This window comes from Nerophis lumbriciformis, linkage group LG18 (genome assembly GCF_033978685.3).
Source record: "Nerophis lumbriciformis linkage group LG18, RoL_Nlum_v2.1, whole genome shotgun sequence".
NCBI lineage: Eukaryota > Metazoa > Chordata > Actinopteri > Syngnathiformes > Syngnathidae > Nerophis > Nerophis lumbriciformis.
In genome coordinates, this window is record NC_084565.2 from 43,697,754 (window position 1) to 43,713,848 (window position 16,095).

General features: G+C 36.1%; 1 protein-coding gene across 1 annotated transcript in view; it reads right to left on the minus strand.

Moving 5' to 3' along the window:
* arhgap39 (Rho GTPase activating protein 39) overlaps positions 1–16,095 on the minus strand; it is a 104,399-nt gene that overhangs the window by 22,852 nt on the left and 65,452 nt on the right. The window contains exon 2 of the mRNA XM_061978434.1: positions 2,437–2,847. Within this exon, the coding sequence (XP_061834418.1) occupies positions 2,437–2,847 (411 nt within the window). The remainder of the gene's footprint in view (positions 1–2,436; positions 2,848–16,095) is intronic.

The window sequence follows — 16,095 nt, forward strand, 5'->3', positions numbered from 1 at the left end:
TTACTGTGGTTTTTACAGCATTTTTCTCTAAATGCAAAAAAAACAGTACTTTTTTTTTACTGTAATAAACTGTGGTGCCGTTTTGGCATTTACAGTAATACACCAAAAAATTTACACTTGTTGATTTGCAGTAAAAGTAAACAAAAAAAAACGGGCCGCTCAGGTGTCAAAATTTTACTGTAAAATTGCAGTTTTTTTTATTTACAGTAAAAAAACTAACGTAAATTTTACAGTAAAATTCTGGCAATTGAGCTGTTTTTTTTAACCGTAAAAACAGCAGTACTGTTTTTCCACTTACAGTAATATACACTACATTTACAGTAATATACACTACATTTACAGTAATATACACTACATTTTTAAGTGAAATTATTGCAACTTACCATATTTCTTTTACATTTTAGTTGAAAAAAAATCTACAAATAAAATGCATAAAAAAATGGTGTAATAATACTGTAGCACTTTGAGGTTGTTTACTCAATGTAAAGTGCTTTTTACAAATAAAATCTATTATTATTATTATTATTATCATGGTCAAATTTACTGTGGTTTTTACAGCATTTTTCTCTAAATGAAAAAAAAACTGTACTTTTTTTTTACTGTAATAAACTGTGGTGCCGTTTTGGCATTTACAGTAATACACCAAAGAATCTACACTTGTTGATTTGCGGTAAAAGTAAACAAAAAAAAAAGGTCGCTCAGGTGTCAAAATTTTACTGTAAAATTGCAGTTTTTTTTATTTACAGTAAAAAAACTAATGTAAATTTTACAGTAAAATTCTAGCAACTGAACGGTTTTTTTTTAACTATAAAAACAGCAGTACTGTTTTTCCACTTACAGTAATATACACTACATTTACAGTAATATACACTACATTTACAGTAATATACACTACATTTTTAAGTGAATTTATTGCAACTTACCATATTTCTTGTACATTTTAGTTTAAAAAAATCTACAAATAAAATGCATAAAAAAATGGTGTAATAATACTGTAGCACTTTGAGGTTGTTTACTCAATGTAAAGTGCTTTTTACAAATAAAATCTATTATTATTATTATTATCATGGTCAAATTTACTGTGGTTTTTACAGCATTTTTCTCTAAATGCAAAAAAAACTGTACTTTTTTTTTACTGTAATAAACTGTGGTGCCGTTTTGGCATTTACAGTAATACACCAAAAAATCTACACTTGTTGATTTGCGGTAAAAGTAAACAAAAAAAACTGGCCGCTCAGGTGTCAAAATTTTACTGTAAAATTGCAGTTTTTTTATTTACAGTTAAAAAACTAACGTAAATTTTACAGTAAAATTCTGGCAACTGAGCTGTTTTTTTTTAACAGCAGTACTGCTTTTCCATTTACAGTAATATGCACTACATTTTAAGTGAAATTATTGCAATTTACCATATTTTTTTTCATTTAAAAAAATCTACTAATAAAATGCATTAAAAAATTGTGTAATAATAGTGTTCATTATTAGAAGCGGCCCTCTGGGGCCAAACATAACATAAAATGTGGCCCTCGGTGCTGCTAGGATCCTGATGAGTGCGGAAATATGACCATATCACACCAATTCTCAAATCCCTTCAATGGCTTCCTGTTCCACTCAGGATTGACTTCAAAGTCTCCCTACTAACCAACCAGTGCCTCCATGGAAATGCCCCCCCTCTACCCCCAAATCCTCCACACCACACCTCCGCTCCGGACAGACTAACCTCCTCCAACCTCCGAGGACAAAGCTACGAACAATGGGAGACCGGGCTTTCTGCTCCGACGCTCCCAGTCTGTGGAACGCTCTCCCTGACCACCTGAGGGCACCACAGACTGTGGATGCTTTTAAAAAAAACCTTCTTTTTTTTTTAGATATATGCATACAAGTTCTAGCTATTTGGCTGTTTTAGTCTTTATTTATTATTATTTTTTATTATCTTTTTATTTTTATTTTTTTAATACACTGTAGCACTTTGAGGTTGTTTACTCAATGTAAAGTGCTTTTTACAAATAACATAAATTATTATTATTATCAGTGAAAACGACTAGATGCATGTCATCCATCCTCGCTCTTTCTCTCGTAACCTTGGCTGTGCGGGGAGGCGGAGCCATGTGCATGTTAGCGAGAGGACAAACTGCCACTCCAGCAGCTCTGCAGAGAGAGAGAGAGAGACGCTGCACAGCCAATAAGAAGTGTGATTGCTAATAACGATGATGTAATGGAGGTCATGCCGACGTCCTCATCTAACCCTCAGGCAGCTAACACTGGCCCGCCACAGAGTTGGCGGGCAGGCTGCCATGAGATGCTAATTGATGCGTCACGTTATGACTGCAGAGGCAGCTCGTTAAGAAAATGACCTCGCAAAACATTTGTCCTCCCGTGGGAGGCGCGTGGACCAATCACAGCCGTGAAGGGGAGGTCAAAAGTCAGCCTCTCACTCACCGCTCCGCCTCCTCTTTCCCGCCCTGCTTGTCGCTCGCCTCCTGGTCCAGCGAGGAGGAGGTGCTTCCCTCCCGGCTGACGCCGCTGTTGCGACCCGGACTGTTGTCGGCCGAGGCGCCGCCCCCGCTCGCCGGACGCGGCTCGGCGCCGTCCGTGTGCTGCTTGAGCGTCTGCAGCTTGGCCAGCGGGATGATGTCGCAGCCTTGGGGGCGGTGCCAGACGGTGCGCTGCGTGGAGGCGTTGTAGTAGTAGAAGCGCGAGGTGTTGGGGTCGAACAGCTCCCACCACTGGTTGTCGCCCGTGCGCTTGATGCGGACGCCCGGCGGGGGGTCCCACACGCACTCGCCCGTCAGCAGGTTGGCGTACATGCGCTCCCGCGTGCGCGGCTCGATGATCTCCACCCATTCCAGCCTGCAGGAGGACAGCACAACATTAGTTTGGTATTTACACAGATGTATAAATGATTTTCAAGGTAAAAGTTGATTTCAAGACAAAAAATGATTTTCAGGGTAAAAGTTGATTTTCAAGACAAAAAAATGATTTTCAAGGTAAAAGTTGATTTTCAAGACAAAAAATGATTTTCAGGGTAAAAGTTGATTTTCAAGACAAAAAATGATTTTCAAGGTAAAAGTTGATTTTTAAGACAAAAAATGATTTTCAAGGTAAAAGTTGATTTTTCAAGGTAAAAGTTGATTTTAAAGACAAAAAAATATTTTCAAGGTAAAAGTTGATTTTCAAGGACATAATAGTTTTTGAAGGTAAAAGTTGATTTTCAGGACAAAAAAATGATTTTCAAGGTAAAAGTTGGTTTTCAAGACAAAAAATGATTTTCAAGGTAAAAGTTGATTTCAAGACAAAAAATGATTTTCAGGGTAAAAGTTGATTTTCAAGACAAAAAATGATTTTCAAGGTAAAAGTTGATTTCAAGACAAAAAATGATTTTCAAGGTAAAAGTTGATTTTCAAGACAAAAAATGATTTTCAAGGTAAAAGTTGATTTTTAAGACAAAAAATTATTTTCAAGGTAAAAGTTGATTTTTCAAGGTAAAAGTTGATTTTAAAGACAAAAAAATATTTTCAAGGTAAAAGTTGATTTTCAAGACAAAAAATGATTTTCAGGGTAAAAGTTGATTTTCAAGACAAAAAATGATTTTCAAGGTAAAAGTTGATTTTTAAGACAAAAAATGATTTTCAAGGTAAAAGTTGATTTTTCAAGGTAAAAGTTGATTTTAAAGACAAAAAAATATTTTCAAGGTAAAAGTTGATTTTCAAGGACATAATAGTTTTTGAAGGTAAAAGTTGATTTTCAGGACAAAAAAATGATTTTCAAGGTAAAAGTTGGTTTTCAAGACAAAAAATGATTTTCAAGGTAAAAGTTGATTTCAAGACAAAAAATGATTTTCAGGGTAAAAGTTGATTTTCAAGACAAAAAATGATTTTCAAGGTAAAAGTTGATTTCAAGACAAAAAATGATTTTCAAGGTAAAAGTTGATTTTCAAGACAAAAAATGATTTTCAAGGTAAAAGTTGATTTTTAAGACAAAAAATTATTTTCAAGGTAAAAGTTGATTTTTCAAGGTAAAAGTTGATTTTAAAGACAAAAAAATATTTTCAAGGTAAAAGTTGATTTTCAAGACAAAAAATGATTTTCAGGGTAAAAGTTGATTTTCAAGACAAAAAATGATTTTCAAGGTAAAAGTTGATTTTTAAGACAAAAAATGATTTTCAAGGTAAAAGTTGATTTTTCAAGGTAAAAGTTGATTTTAAAGACAAAAAAATATTTTCAAGGTAAAAGTTGATTTTCAAGGACATAATAGTTTTTGAAGGTAAAAGTTGATTTTCAGGACAAAAAAATGATTTTCAAGGTAAAAGTTGGTTTTCAAGACAAAAAATGATTTTCAAGGTAAAAGTTGATTTCAAGACAAAAAATGATTTTCAGGGTAAAAGTTGATTTTCAAGACAAAAAATGATTTTCAAGGTAAAAGTTGATTTCAAGACAAAAAATGATTTTCAAGGTAAAAGTTGATTTTCAAGACAAAAAATGATTTTCAAGGTAAAAGTTGATTTTTAAGACAAAAAATTATTTTCAAGGTAAAAGTTGATTTTTCAAGACAAAAAATTATTTTCAGGGTAAAAGTTGATTTTCAAGACAAAAAATGATTTTCAAGGTAAAAGTTGATTTTCAAGACAAAAAAATATTTTCAAGGTAAAAGTTGATTTTCACAAGGAAATAGTTTTTGAAGGTAAAAGTTGATTTTCAGGACAAAAAAATGATTTTCAAGGTAAAAGTTGGTTTTCAAGACAAAAAATGATTTTCAAGGTAAAAGTTGATTTCAAGGTAAAAGTTGATTTTCAAGACAAAAAATTATTTTCAAGGTAAAAGTTGATTTTTAAGACAAAAAATTATTTTCAAGGTAAAAGTTGATTTTTCAAGACAAAAAAAGATTTTCAAGGTAAAAGTTGATTTTTCAAGACAAAAAATGATTTTCAGGGTAAAAGTTGATTTTCAGGACAAAAAATGATTTTCAAGGTAAAAGTTGATTTTAAAGACAAAAAATGATTTTCAGGGTAAAAGTTGATTTTCAAGACAAAAAATGATTTTCAAGGTAAAAGTTGATTTTCAAGACAAAAAATTATTTTCAAGGTAAAAGTTGATTTTCAAGGAAATAATAGTTTTTGAAGGTAAAAGTTGATTTTCAGGACAAAAAAATGATTTTCAAGGTAAAAGTTGGTTTTCAAGACAAAAAATGATTTTCAAGGTAAAAGTTGATTTCAAGGTAAAAGTTGATTTCAAGACAAAAAATGATTTTCAGGGTAAAAGTTGATTTTCAAGACAAAAAATGATTTTCAAGGTAAAAGTTGATTTTCAAGACAAAAAATGATTTTCAAGGTAAAAGTTGATTTTTAAGACAAAAAATGATTTTCAAGGTAAAAGTTGATTTCAAGACAAAAAATGATTTTCAAGGTAAAAGTTGATTTTCAAGACAAAAAATGATTTTCAAGGTAAAAGTTGATTTTTAAGACAAAAAATTATTTTCAAGGTAAAAGTTGATTTTCAAGACAAAAAAATATTTTCAAGGTAAAAGTTGATTTTCACAAGGAAATAGTTTTTGAAGGTAAAAGTTGATTTTCAGGACAAAAAAATGATTTTCAAGGTAAAAGTTGGTTTTCAAGACAAAAAATGATTTTCAAGGTAAAAGTTGATTTCAAGGTAAAAGTTGATTTTCAAGACAAAAAATTATTTTCAAGGTAAAAGTTGATTTTTAAGACAAAAAATGATTTTCAAGGTAAAAGTTGATTTTTCAAGACAAAAAAAGATTTTCAAGGTAAAAGTTGATTTTTCAAGACAAAAAATGATTTTCAGGGTAAAAGTTGATTTTCAGGACAAAAAATGATTTTCAAGGTAAAAGTTGATTTTAAAGACAAAAAATGATTTTCAGGGTAAAAGTTGATTTTCAAGACAAAAAATGATTTTCAAGGTAAAAGTTGATTTTCAAGACAAAAAATTATTTTCAAGGTAAAAGTTGATTTTCAAGGAAATAATAGTTTTTGAAGGTAAAAGTTGATTTTCAGGACAAAAAAATGATTTTCAAGGTAAAAGTTGGTTTTCAAGACAAAAAATGATTTTCAAGGTAAAAGTTGATTTCAAGGTAAAAGTTGATTTCAAGACAAAAAATGATTTTCAGGGTAAAAGTTGATTTTCAAGACAAAAAATGATTTTCAAGGTAAAAGTTGATTTTCAAGACAAAAAATGATTTTCAAGGTAAAAGTTGATTTTTAAGACAAAAAATGATTTTCAAGGTAAAAGTTGATTTTTCAAGACAAAAAATGATTTTCAAGGTAAAAGTTGATTTTCAAGACAAAAAATGATTTTCAGGGTAAAAGTTGATTTTCAGGACAAAAAATGATTTTCAAGGTAAAAGTTGATTTTCAAGACAAAAAATGATTTTCAAGGTAAAAGTTGATTTTCAAGACAAAAAAATATTTTCAAGGTAAAAGTTGATTTTCAAGGAAATAATAGTTTTTGAAGGTAAAAGTTGATTTTCAGGACAAAAAAATGATTTTCAAGGTAAAAGTTGATTTCAAGGTAAAAGTTGATTTCAAGACAAAAAATTATTTTCAGGGTAAAAGTTGATTTTCAAGACAAAAAATGATTTTCAAGGTAAAAGTTGATTTTTAAGACAAAAAATTATTTTCAGGGTAAAAGTTGATTTTCAGGACAAAAAATGATTTTCAAGGTAAAAGTTGATTTTAAAGACAAAAAATGATTTTCAGGGTAAAAGTTGATTTTCAAGACAAAAAAATATTTTCAAGGTAAAAGTTGATTTTCAAGACAAAAAAATATTTTCAAGGTAAAAGTTGATTTTCAAGGAAATAATAGTTTTTGAAGGTAAAAGTTGATTTTCAGGACAAAAAAATGATTTTCAAGGTAAAAGTTGGTTTTCAAGACAAAAAATGATTTTCAAGGTAAAAGTTGATTTCAAGGTAAAAGTTGATTTCAAGACAAAAAATGATTTTCAGGGTAAAAGTTGATTTTCAAGACAAAAAATGATTTTCAAGGTAAAAGTTGATTTTTAAGACAAAAAATGATTTTCAAGGTAAAAGTTGATTTTTCAAGACAAAAAATGATTTTCAAGGTAAAAGTTGATTTTCAAGACAAAAAATGATTTTCAAGGTAAAAGTTGATTTTCAAGACAAAAAATTATTTTCAGGGTAAAAGTTGATTTTCAGGACAAAAAATGATTTTCAAGGCAAAAGTTGATTTTAAAGACAAAAAATGATTTTCAGGGTAAAAGTTGATTTTCAAGACAAAAAATGATTTTCAAGGTAAAAGTTGATTTTCAAGACAAAAAAATATTTTCAAGGTAAAAGTTGATTTTCAAGGAAATAATAGTTTTTGAAGGTAAAAGTTGATTTTCAGGACAAAAAAATGATTTTCAAGGTAAAAGTTGATTTCAAGGTAAAAGTTGATTTCAAGACAAAAAATGATTTTCAGGGTAAAAGTTGATTTTCAAGACAAAAAATGATTTTCAAGGTAAAAGTTGATTTTCAAGACAAAAAATGATTTTCAGGGTAAAAGTTGATTTTCAGGACAAAAAATGATTTTCAGGGTAAAAGTTGATTTTCAAGACAAAAAATGATTTTCAAGACAAACATTTTTATACCGCTACTAGTATAGTAGCGGTATACCGTACAACACTACAATGAAGTATGTTGTTTTTCTAGTGAAATGCGACTTTTGCCCTCACGACATCACATATGTACCGTATTTTTTGCTGCCTTTTTTCCCCATAAACAACTTTATTTTAAAACAGTTGGTATAACCGTAATGTTTTTAGGTCATGGTTTGGTTCATTTTAGGAAGAAAATACTAAATTGCAATAATTTCAGCACAAAATGTAGTGTATATTACTGTACATGGAAAAACAGTACTGTTGTTTTTATGGTTAAAAAAAGGCAGCACAGTTGCCAGAATTTTACAGTAAAATTTACATTTGTTTTTTTACTGTAAATAAAAAAAAAATGCAATTTTTCAGTAACATTTTGGCACCTGAGCTGCCAGTTTTATTTATTTATTTTTTTATTTTTACCGCAAATCAACAAGTGTAGATTTTTGGATGTACCGTATTTTCCGCACTATTAGCCGCACCTAAAAACCACAAATTTACTCAAAAGCTGACAGTGCGGCTTATAACCCGGTGCGCTTTATATATGGATTAATATTAAGATTCATTTTCATAAAGTTTCGGTCTCGCAACTACGGTAAACAGCCGCCATCTTTTTTCCCCGTAGAAGAGGAAGTGCTTCTTCTTCTACGCAAGCAACCGCCAAGGTAAGCACCCGCCCCCATAGAACAGGAAGCGCTTCTTCTTCTACTGTAAGCAACCACCCGCCCGCGTAGAAGAAGAAAAAGCGCGCGGATATTACCGTACGTTTCATTTCCTTTGTGTGTTTACATCTGTAAAGACCACAAAATGGCTCCTACTAAGCGACAGGGATCCGGTTCATGAAAAGACGCAATCTCTCCATCCGCACACGGACTACTATTTCACAGCAACTGCCTAAAGACTTTCAAGAAAAGCTGGCTACTTTCCGTGCATATTGTAAAAACAAGATAGTTGAAAAAAAGATCCGGCCAGAGAACATTATCAACATGGACGAGGTTCCACTGACTTTTGATATTCCTGTGAACCGCACTGTGGATACAACGGGAGCACGTACGGTGAATATTCGCACCACAGGGAATGAGAAGTCATCCTTCACTGTGGTTCTAGCTTGCCATGCTAATGGCCAGAAACTTCCACCCATGGTGATATTCAAAAGGAAGACCTTGCCAAAAGAGACCTTTCCAGCCGGCGTCATCATAAAAGCTAACTCGAAGGGATGGATGGATGAAGAAAAGATGAGCGAGTGGTTAAGGTAAGTTTACGCGAAGAGGCCGGGTGGCTTTTTTCACGCAGCTCCGTCCATGTTGATATACGACTCCATGCCCGCCCACATCACGCTGGTTTTTAATATATTATTAAAGTTTGACTGACCTATCTGACTGTTTTTTTGACATTCCTTTAGCGCAGTTAGATGCGGCTTATAACACGGGGCGGCTTATAGGTGGACAAAGTTTTGAAATATGCCGTTCATTGAAGGCGCGGCTTATAACCCAGGGCGCCTTATGGTGCGGAAAATACGGTATATATATATATATATATATATATATATATATATATATATATTTATCACCGGATTATAAGGCGCATTAAAGGGGTCACATTATGATTTTTTTTCTCAATTTAAAACACTTCCTTAAGTTCGCTCACAGCTGGTGCTGCGGGATTCAAAATGTACTTCTTGTTTCGTGCCTTGAACCGGAAGTATAACCGCCTGCAGGTTTAAGTTTAAAGGGGAACATTATCACCAGACCTATGCAGAGGTGGGTAGTAACGCGCTACATTTACTCCGTTACATCTACTTGAGTAACTTTTGGGATAAATTGTACTTCTAAGAGTAGTTTTAATGCAACATACTTTTACTTTTACTTGAGTATATTTATAGAGAAGAAACGCTACTTTTAATCCGCTACTTTTATCTACATTCAGCTCGCTACTCGCTACTAATTTTTATCGATCTGTTAATGCACGCTTTGTTTGTTTTGGTCTGTCAGACAGACCTTCAAAGTGCCTGCGTTTCAACAAATAGTCACAGGTGACGTTCACTCCGTTCCACCAATCAGATGCAGTCACTGGTGACGTTGGACCAATCAAACAGAGCCAGGTGGTCACATGACCTGACTTAAACAAGTGTGAAAAACTTATTGAGGTGTTACCATTTAGTGGTCAATTGTACGGAATATGTACTGTACTGTGCAATCTAATAATAAAAGTTCCAATCAATCAATCAAAAGTGTGAAGGAAAAAATACCCTTTTTTATTTCAACCGTACATCCCGTCAAAAGCCTAAAGACTGACTGCACAGTTCCTGTCTTCACAATAAAAGTGCCGCTCCATCGCGCCTGCGCTTTCAAAATAAGAGTCTCCGAAAGCCAGTGCAAACAAGCTAGCAAGCTAGCAAGCTACGGAGTTTGCCGCCAATGTATTTCTTGTAAAGTGTATAAAAACGAATATGGAAGCTGGACAAATAAGAAGCCAAAAACCAACCACTTTCATGTGGTATTAGACAGAAAGGAGGAACTTTTTTTCTCCTCCATTTGAAAACGTGGACGTTATCATAACTACTGTCTGATTACAATCAATGCAAGTCATCAGAATCAGGTAATACACCAACTTATATTCTTGTCTTCATGAAAGAAAGGAATCTATATGTGTTAAACATGCATGTATATTCATTAAAACACCATTAACATGTAAACAAAAACGGCAAAATAAATAAATATAAATTATATACTGTATATATCAATGTATGTATACATATATATATATATATGTGTGTGTATATGTTACTCATCAGTTACTCAGTACTTGAGTAGTTTTTTCACAACATACTTTTTACTTTTACTCAAGTAAATATTTGGGTGACTACTCCTTACTTTTACTTGAGTGATAAATCTCTAAAGTAACAGTACTCTTACTTGAGTACAATTTCTGGCTACTCTACCCACCTCTGGACCTATGTAAGCGTCAATATATACCTTCATGTTGCAGAAAAAAACCCATATATTTTTTTAACCGATTTCCGAACTCTAAATGGGTGAATTTTGGCGAATTAAACGCCTTTCTAATATTCGCTCTCGGAGCGATGACGTCATCGGGAAGCAATCCGCCATTTTCTCAAACACCGAGTCAAATCAGCTCTGTTATTTTCCGTTTTTTTTTCGACTGTTTTCCGTACCTTGGAGACATCATGCCTCGTCGGTGTGTTGTCGGAGGGTGTAACAACACCAACAGGGACGGATTCAAGTTGCACCAGTGGCCCAAAGATGCCAAAGTGGCAAGAAATTGGACGTTTGTTCCGCACACTTTACCCACGGAAGCTATGCTACGACAGAGATGGCAAGAATGTGTGGATATCCTGCGACACTCAAAGCAGATGCATTTCCAACCATAAAGTCAAAGAAATCTGCCGCCAGACCCCCATTGAATCTGCCGGAGTGTGTGAGCAATTCAGGGACAAAGGACCTCGCTAGCACGCCCCTTTTGAGTTGACTGACACTAATGGCTCAAACTGTCTTATCTCCTTGTTTTCTGAACCCACATCGCCAGGTTGTGATTTGTTGGTTAGTGTGCACCCTCCTGTTGACAATTTCACCCGACTTCTTCCCTTTGTGGCCTAAAAGCTGAAATACTCGTGTTTTCAATTTACAGGACCCCCTTCATCCCCCTACAAATTGGGTGACATTACCCCCTCCTGGTGCATCACCCTGATAGATGGCTCAAGGATAGGCCCTTGGGCACGAGCTGACTTATTCTGGTATTGTGGGGAGAACAGATTGTACATTAGAATCCCGACGTCAGCCGTTGGGCTTTGTGCTATGGTTAGACTGGTGACCCCAGTCACCCTAGACGGTACCAAATTAACACCCCTTGGAACCTCCTTCAGCGGCCTCTAACTTCCCGCAGAGGACGCCATGTTTTATCTCGGAGGAGTGTAACGGGCTCCTTTGATTTGATGAGAAACCCTGAGGGTGTTTACTTTGATGCAATTGGACAACCAAGGAGGGTCCCACCACAACTTGGTGTGAATCCTGTGCAGGTTTCGAGAACCTTCCTATATCCATCCATCCATCTTCTTCCGCTTATCCGAGGTCGGGTCGCGGGGGCAGCAGCCTAAGCAGGGAAGCCCAGACTTCCCTCTCCCCAGCCACTTCGTCCAGCTCCTCCCGGGGGATCCCGAGGCGTTCCCAGGCCAGCCGGGAGACATAGTCTTCCCAACGTGTCCTGGGTCTTCCTCGTGGCCTCCTACCGGTCGGACATGCCCTAAACACCTCCTTAGGGAGGCGCTCGGGTGGCATCCTGACCAGATGCCCGAACCACCTCATCTGGCTCCTCTCGATGCGGAGGAGCAGCGGCTTTACTTTGAGCCCCCCCCGGATGGCAGAGCTTCTCACCCTATCTCTAAGGGAGAGCCCCGCCACCCGGCGGAGGAAACTCATTTCGGCCGCTTGTACCCGTGATCTTGTCCTTTTGGTCATAACCCAAAGCTCATGACCATAGGTGAGGATGGGAACGTAGATCGACCGGTAAATCGAGAGCTTTGCCTTCCGGCTCAGCTCCTTCTTCACCACAACGGATCGATACAGCGTCCGCATTACTGAAGACGCCGCACCGATCCGCCTGTCGATCTCACGATCCACTCTTCCCTCACTCGTGAACAAGACTCCGAGGTACTTGAACTCCTCCACTTGGGGCAAGATCTCCTCCCCAACCCGGAGATGGCACTCCACCCTTTTCCGGGCGAGAACCATGGACTCGGACTTGGAGGTGCTGATTCTCATCCCAGTCGCTTCACACTCAGCTGCGAACCGATCCAGTGAGAGCTGAAGATCCTGGCCAGATGAAGCCATCAGGACCAAATCATCTGCAAAAAGCAGAGACCTAATCCTGCAGCCACCAAACCAGATCCCCTCAACGCCTTGACTGCGCCTAGAAATTCTGTCCATAAAAGTTATGAACAGAATCGGTGACAAAGGGCAGCCTTGGCGGAGTCCAACCCTCACCGGAAACGTGTCCGACTTACTGCCGGCAATGCGAACCAAGCTCTGACACTGATCATACAGGGAGCGGACCGCCACAATCAGACAGTCCGAAACCCCATACTCTCTGAGCACTCCCCACAGGACTTCCCGAGGGACACGGTCGAATGCCTTCTCCAAGTCCACAAAGCACATGTAGACTGGTTGGGCAAACTCCCATACACCCTCAAGGACCCTGCCGAGAGTATAGAGCTGGTTCACAGTTCCACGACCAGGACGAAAACCACACTGTTCCTCCTGAATCCGAGGTTCGACTATCCGGCGTAGCCTCCTCTCCTATAATTGGTGCTATTTTCCCTGTGACTGCTACTAAAAATGTAGAACGCATGAACTATGTTTTTTATAATCTGTTGAGACTGACCACCCTGACTCGTGATGCTGTTGAGGGGCTTGCTGAACAACCTGGGTTTGCTATGTCACTGAAGGGGGTCTGGCAAAGTGGTGACTTTCGAGAAATGCTAGTTTCCTTCCCTGAGAGTGACGACATTGACATAGATTCCATCCGTTTATCTCCCATGTAACCATATGCTTTTAATTTTTACTAGCTTGCTCAAAGAGGGGCGTATTTTAGAAGTGTTGTACTAGTGATAAAGATCTTTTTAGAAGATCTGAAGGGGGAATTGTCGGAGGCAGATATTTACATATATCCGAATTTAAGTTGTACTTCTTTCATTTATTAGTCATATCTGAAAACAGCTCGTCTTTTCCATTTATTCTCTTGATGCTCTGTCAGCAAGCATACTATGTGTGATAACCTTGAGTTCTTTGGAGTGTGTTTGGACTAGCATTTGTTTGGTCTACAGAGAGGAGAGGGGAGAGAGGGTGGTGTGATCGGAAAGACAGACCATTTTGGGTGTGGGGGAGAGAAGGTTCGAGGGTTAGACTGGTCTCAATCATATTTATATGTTGTCAAAGCTTTGAGAATATATACAACAAAATACCTATTCTGTCTCTGGTGGTTTTTTCAACTCAGCTTTAAGTGTCGGAAAGAACTTGGGAGCGAATTGAGACTTGAATTCCCTGGGAGGAACAACTGGTCCAAAACGCAACACATTTCCAACCATAAAGTCAAAGAAATCTGCCGCCAGACCCCCATTGAATCTGCCGGAGTGTGTGAGCAATTCAGGGACAAAGGACCTCGCTAGCACGGCAAGCAATGGCGGCAGTTTGTTCCCGCGGACGAGCGAGCTAAACCCCCTGGATGTCTTGGCTCACACCGTCCCTTATGCCACCGAAGATGATCAAGAGAAGAATATCGACCCTAGCTTCCCTGGCCTGCTGACATCAACTCCAAAACTGGACAGATCAGCTTTCAGGAAAAGATGTATGTCTACAGAATATATTAATTGATGAAAATTAGGCTGTCTGCACTCTCAAAGCAGCTTCCAATTCATCGCAGACCTGCTTTTATGGTGGTTCTCGATTGACTCTTGATCACCCTGACCAATTTTCTCTCAGCAGCAGGTGATAGCTTGCGTTTTCTTCCTGATCGTGGCAGTGACAAAACTGTGCCATGCACTTTATACTATAATTGTCTGCACAGTTGCTCTTGGGAGCTTAAGCTGCTTTGAAATGGCCCCAAGTGACTTTCCTGACTAGCTCAAGTCAATGATTCTTTTTTTCAGATCTGTGCTGAGTTTTTTTTTGACTTTCCCATTGTGGCGTTTGTAAGCGAGTCTAATGACTGCATCACATATTTAAATGTGCTCAGAGACGTCAACAATCATAATCACTCACATGAAGTTAAGAGGCCATGAAGATCATTTGATTTGATTGGAACTTTTCTACATCACCAACATTGATCATGTATGTTGTATGTATACTTTTCACCCTCACATTTTCAGTAGAGCCATAATAAATTCATAAAAGAACTAAACTTCATGAATGTTTTTTGTGAGCAACAAGTATGTGCTCCAATCACTACATCACAAAAACATAATAATGATTGCAAAGTCAAGACAGCCATGACATGATGTTCTTTACAAGTGTATGTACACTTTTGACCACCACTGTATATATATATATATATATATATATATATATATATATATATATATATATATATATATATATATATATATATATATATATTAGGGCTAAAACTAACGATTAATTTGATAATCGATTAATCTGTTGATAATTACTTCGATCAATCGATTAATAATTGGATAAAAGAGACTACAATTCTATCCTTTCTAAGGCTGCAGCCTTAGAAAGGATTTTTCTATCGATTAATCTATAGATTATTTTTTTCGATTAATCGGTTAATCTATAGATTATTTTTTTCGATTAATCTATAGATTATTTTTCCTTTTACCGATTATTTTTTTTATTTAAAATGAAGATGAAAAAATAAATGCAGGCCAGTTTTTTCAAAAGGCATGGCTCTTTTTTCCAAAAAATAGTATGGCCACTCAGTCAACATTGACAACAACATGACAAAATATTCTGTAACAATGTAAACATTTAAAACTTTTAACATTTAACAAAATCAAAAGTAGCTTATTTGCTTTTTAATGTGCAAATATAAAAGTAAACATCCAGTGCAAATCTTAATATTATGCAATAGTATAAGCATTTCAAAAGTAAAAGTATTGCTTATTTTGCTTTAAAATGTGCAAAAATAAAGATAAACATCCAATACAAAAAAGTGTGTATTATATATGCCTCCAATTACGGCCGGGTCAAACTCGTTTCGCAAAATAATTAGCGCATGCTTGGCCTTACCGCCGGCTCAGGATTAACGCCGGGTCAAACTCGTTTTGCAAAATATTAATTTTATTAGCGCATGTCTGGAATTTTCGCCGGGTCAAACTCGTTTCGCAAAATAATAAAAAAATAATGATAATTAAATAAATTTAAAAAAATTTAAAAATAAAAAAATTGCCTTTGCGCATGTGCATAGCATAGAGCCAACGAATCGATGACTAAATCAATCGCCAACTATTTTTATAATCAATTAGTTGTTGCAGCCCTAATATACACACACACACACACACACACACACACACCCACACACACACACACACACACACACACACACACACACACATATAGTTTTAGCCCAACACGCCCCCCCCCAAGTCAAAAAGTCTGGACTACTCTAACATGAAAACATGCATTGCTCTTCTCAACGAGCAGCGGGTCCTGCTGTCTCCTCCCCCTCCGCCCCGCCCCTCCCCCATCTGCAAGCACTCACAGGCAGAGGTGGGTAGAGTAGCCAGAAATTGTACTCAAGTAAGAGTACTGTTACTTTAGAGATTTATTACTCAAGTAAAAGTAAGGAGTAGTCACCCAAATATTTACTTGAGTAAAAGTAAAAAGTATGTTGTGAAAAAACTACTCAAGTACTGAGTAACTGATGAGTAACATACACACACATATCATATATATATGTATATATATATATATATATATATATATATATATATATATATACACACATTTATATATATAT